The sequence below is a fragment of the Scyliorhinus torazame genome, chromosome 2 (genome assembly GCF_047496885.1).
Source record: "Scyliorhinus torazame isolate Kashiwa2021f chromosome 2, sScyTor2.1, whole genome shotgun sequence".
In the NCBI taxonomy this organism is placed as follows: domain Eukaryota; kingdom Metazoa; phylum Chordata; class Chondrichthyes; order Carcharhiniformes; family Scyliorhinidae; genus Scyliorhinus; species Scyliorhinus torazame.
In genome coordinates this window covers 345,618,522-345,621,796 of record NC_092708.1, presented here as the reverse complement: position 1 = coordinate 345,621,796, position 3,275 = coordinate 345,618,522, and the positions used below count along the sequence as shown (strand labels likewise).

General features: G+C 47.6%; 1 protein-coding gene across 1 annotated transcript; it reads right to left on the bottom strand.

The window, feature by feature from the left end:
* Positions 1-792: 792 nt before the first annotated feature.
* Positions 793-2,040, bottom strand: LOC140403239 (small ribosomal subunit protein uS14). The gene is made up of 3 exons (XM_072491008.1): positions 1,865-2,040; positions 1,655-1,754; positions 793-940 (listed from the first exon to the last, which is right to left on the bottom strand). The coding sequence occupies exons 1-3, from the start codon at positions 1,924-1,926 to the stop codon at positions 932-934; spliced, it is 171 nt and encodes a 56-aa protein (XP_072347109.1). The 5' UTR covers positions 1,927-2,040; the 3' UTR covers positions 793-931.
* Between the last annotated feature and the right edge of the window lie 1,235 nt (positions 2,041-3,275).

Here is a 3,275-nt window from a genome sequence, read left to right as displayed (position 1 = left end):
TTCCAACAGATTTGTCAAGTAGGATTTCCACTTCATAAATCCATGCTGACTGACTGATCCTGCCACTGCTTTCTAAATGTTCCACTATAAAGTCCTTGATAACGGATTCAAGAATTTTCCCCACTACCGATGTTAGGCTTACTGGTCTATAATTTGTTTTCTCTCTACCTCCCTTCTTGAATATTGGAGTGAGCTACCCTCCAATCTGCAGGGACTGAAGATGATCACCAATGCACCCACTATTTCCAGAGCTACCTCCTTAAGAACTCTGGGATGCAGATTATCAGGCCCTTGGGATATATCCACCTTCAATCCCATCAATTTTCCCAGCACCATTTCTCTACTAATATCAATCTTACATCTGAAGCACTGTAATCTGCAAGGCTAAGAACCAGATGCAGGAAAGTGAGATTAAAATGAATGGTTTAAATTTCTTTTTTTGGCAAGCACAAACAATGGGCAGAATGGCCTCTCAGCTTTTCTATGGCTCTAAATATTCAACTCTAAAGGCCTCAAACATTCTTCCAATGCTTTGCTGCCCACATTTAATCAAATCACCAATTGAGACCATGTACTCCCTTATTTTGAAACTGGCATTTACACTATTCCCATAAATTTGAATTATATAATTTACATTACCTTTCTTCTGTTCTTCCCTTTAAAGCATCACTTCATTTAGTCCTGAACCTCTCAGCTCATTGCCCTCCCATACAACCATGAAGGAAAGTTAAGACAAAATGTCACTTTTAAGTGGAGTTTGTGTAGTACCAATTAAAAAAAGAGCACTGAGCATAAATGACAATTAAATTTTATTTACAAAAATGGAGCATCACAAAAGTTTGCTTCTTCCAGGTGGCGGTTAGAATTGTTTGACAAATGCTAAATTTCCATTTCGTATTGCATTAGAATGCACTCTTGCTCCTTTTGTAGTTTAGTCCAGCTGTAAAAGAAAGAAAGCTTCATTAACATTTAAACACAAACTAATTTAGAAATGGCCAAAGTTGATCGCTACATCACAGCACACCCACTTGTCAAATATCAATGTACCTCCTCAACAAGGAAAAAGAGGTCAACCTTCAAGAATTCAGCCAAAACTTACAACATCTGCATCCGTAGATGATTTATATTACATTGTGCACACGTCAGCATCAGTAACGAATTACAAAACGTGTTTGAGATGATCAAATCAAGATTTGTTTGATCGAGGTTTAATGTTTTTTTAAGAGGCGTCTTAAAGCAACCAGATATGCAGACCGAAGAACTTTAACACCAGGAGCGACTGAAAATTGACTACGGTGTCCACAGTAGCAACAATGTCGGGCAAAAGAACATTCACAAGTGAGTTTATCAACTATGCAGCGGCCACACCGAGCTGAGGCTCCGGGGTTGGGATGCACTCCGTGGATATTTTGCGAAGAGGCGACTACAAAGACATTTAAAAGCTGGTTCCTGTGTAATTGGATTGTGCGTGTAGGGATAACCCCCACTCCTTCACAACCGTGAAGGTTGCGGGGGGGGGGGGGGGGGGGGCGATCGTTCACTTCCCGCGGGAATGATCACAAAAGAGGCCCGGCTGCCGGCGGCTCCCCGAAAGCGACTCCGTGGAGCCACCGCTGCCCGGCCCCGATCCCCGGGCTGGGAGGCGCGCCTTTACCTTGACGAAGCCGATGTCTTTAGCGTATTGTCTGAAGCACTGGCGGCACATGTTGAGGCCGTATTTCCGGATCAGGCCGTGTCGGTTCGCACAGACTCGGCTGCGAGGAGGACAAGAGAAAGAGAGGTTAGTCAGGGAGAGAGAGACGGGAAAAGGTCCGAGCCTGCACCCCCTTACCCGACTCACAGACTCCCGGGTCCGGATACACACCATGAGCGGGAGCCCTGACCGAATTTCCTGGGGTGAGACCAGTAAAGCTGCTGATGACCCATGGCGGCCAGACACAGAAAGAGGGAGGTGGGGCCGCGCACGCGCTCTTCAACCCCTTCCCGTCTGCCCCTGCGCGTTCATTCCAGTAACACGTAATGACGTGATCGCGTAACACGCAGCGTCATTTGAATATTCCGCAGCGCCGTGATTACGTCTCAGGCACAGCCGCTTTCGCTCATTTGGATATCACGTATCAAGCTGATTACGTCTTACGCTTATGCTCCTTTGGATTGCATTTAGAGCCACTAGGGAAGACCCTCTAGTGGCCGTTTGAATACCTGGCAGACCGGGGATGACGCAATATACCGGGCCTCTCCACCATGTCCATGGTTTAAATGGGAATTGGGAACCCCAGGGCGACTGGAGAGCCGTCAGCAGCATCTGTGCCCTCTTTATGTGCTCACCTGAGGAAGGAGCTGCGCTCCGAAAGCTCGTGATTCCAAATAAACCTGTTGGACTTTAACCTGGTGTTCTAAGACTTATTACTGTGCCCACCCCAGTCCAACGCCGGCATTTCCATATCATCCTTTATTAGAGTGAGAGACCGCCTTAATTAATCTAACTGGGGGTCCAATCAAGCTGAAAGAAGGCCAATCTGAACTTGTGCCTAAAACTCAGTAGAGGGCTCGGGGGTGACATGGTGGTGCGGTGGTTAGCACTTCTGCTTCACCAGGGTTTGATTCTGACCTTGGGTGACTGTGGACTTTGCACGTTTTCCCTGTATCTCCGTAGATCCGGGTGCTCCGATTTCCTCCCACAGTCCTAAAATGTGCAGGTTAGGTGGATTGGCCACTCTTTTGAGGTCATCCAAATAGAAGAGAGGAAACAAACTTAGGGACAAAGCCAAAAAGGGCCGCTCTTGTTAGGGACACTGCCCGAACACAACAAAGATCAACAAAAATTTAAAAATCAAATGAGAGTGCAATCAAAGGGGTCAACCCCGCTGGGCATGGAAGGTCTTGGTGGTGCCCGCGGACACCGCATGTCCTCTTTCTAGGGACACCCAGCCGCGAATGAAGCCGCGGAAGAGGAGTAGACAGTCTGGTCGGATGAGCCCCTTGGTCGCCCGATGCCTAGATCTATAAATGGTGCGCTTCGCCAAGCCCAGGAGCAGGTTCACAAGGAGGACTCCGCCTTCCCTGCCGGTCTCCGCACCGGGCGCCCATAGATCCGGAGCTTGGGGCTGAAGTGCAAACAAAACTCCAGCAAAAGATTTGCCAGAAAACTAAAAAAAGAGTGCAGCCTATAACGCATAACATAGACGTAGTCCATGTACTCCATCTGGTCGCAAAAATGGCAGGCCTTCTTGGGAGTCCGTGAACCGGTGCAATTGGTGAATATACAACACTGC

What these genes read in the sequence shown, in the direction of transcription:
- LOC140403239 (XM_072491008.1), bottom strand. Translation starts at nt 1,926, where the DNA reads ATGGGTCATCAGCAGCTTTACTGGTCTCACCCCAGGAAATTCGGTCAG. An exon ending in GGTCAGGGCTCCCGCTCATG is followed by an intron (nt 1,755 to 1,864) that starts GTGTGTATCCGG and finishes TCCTCCTCGCAG; the next exon opens with CCGAGTCTGTGCGAACCGAC.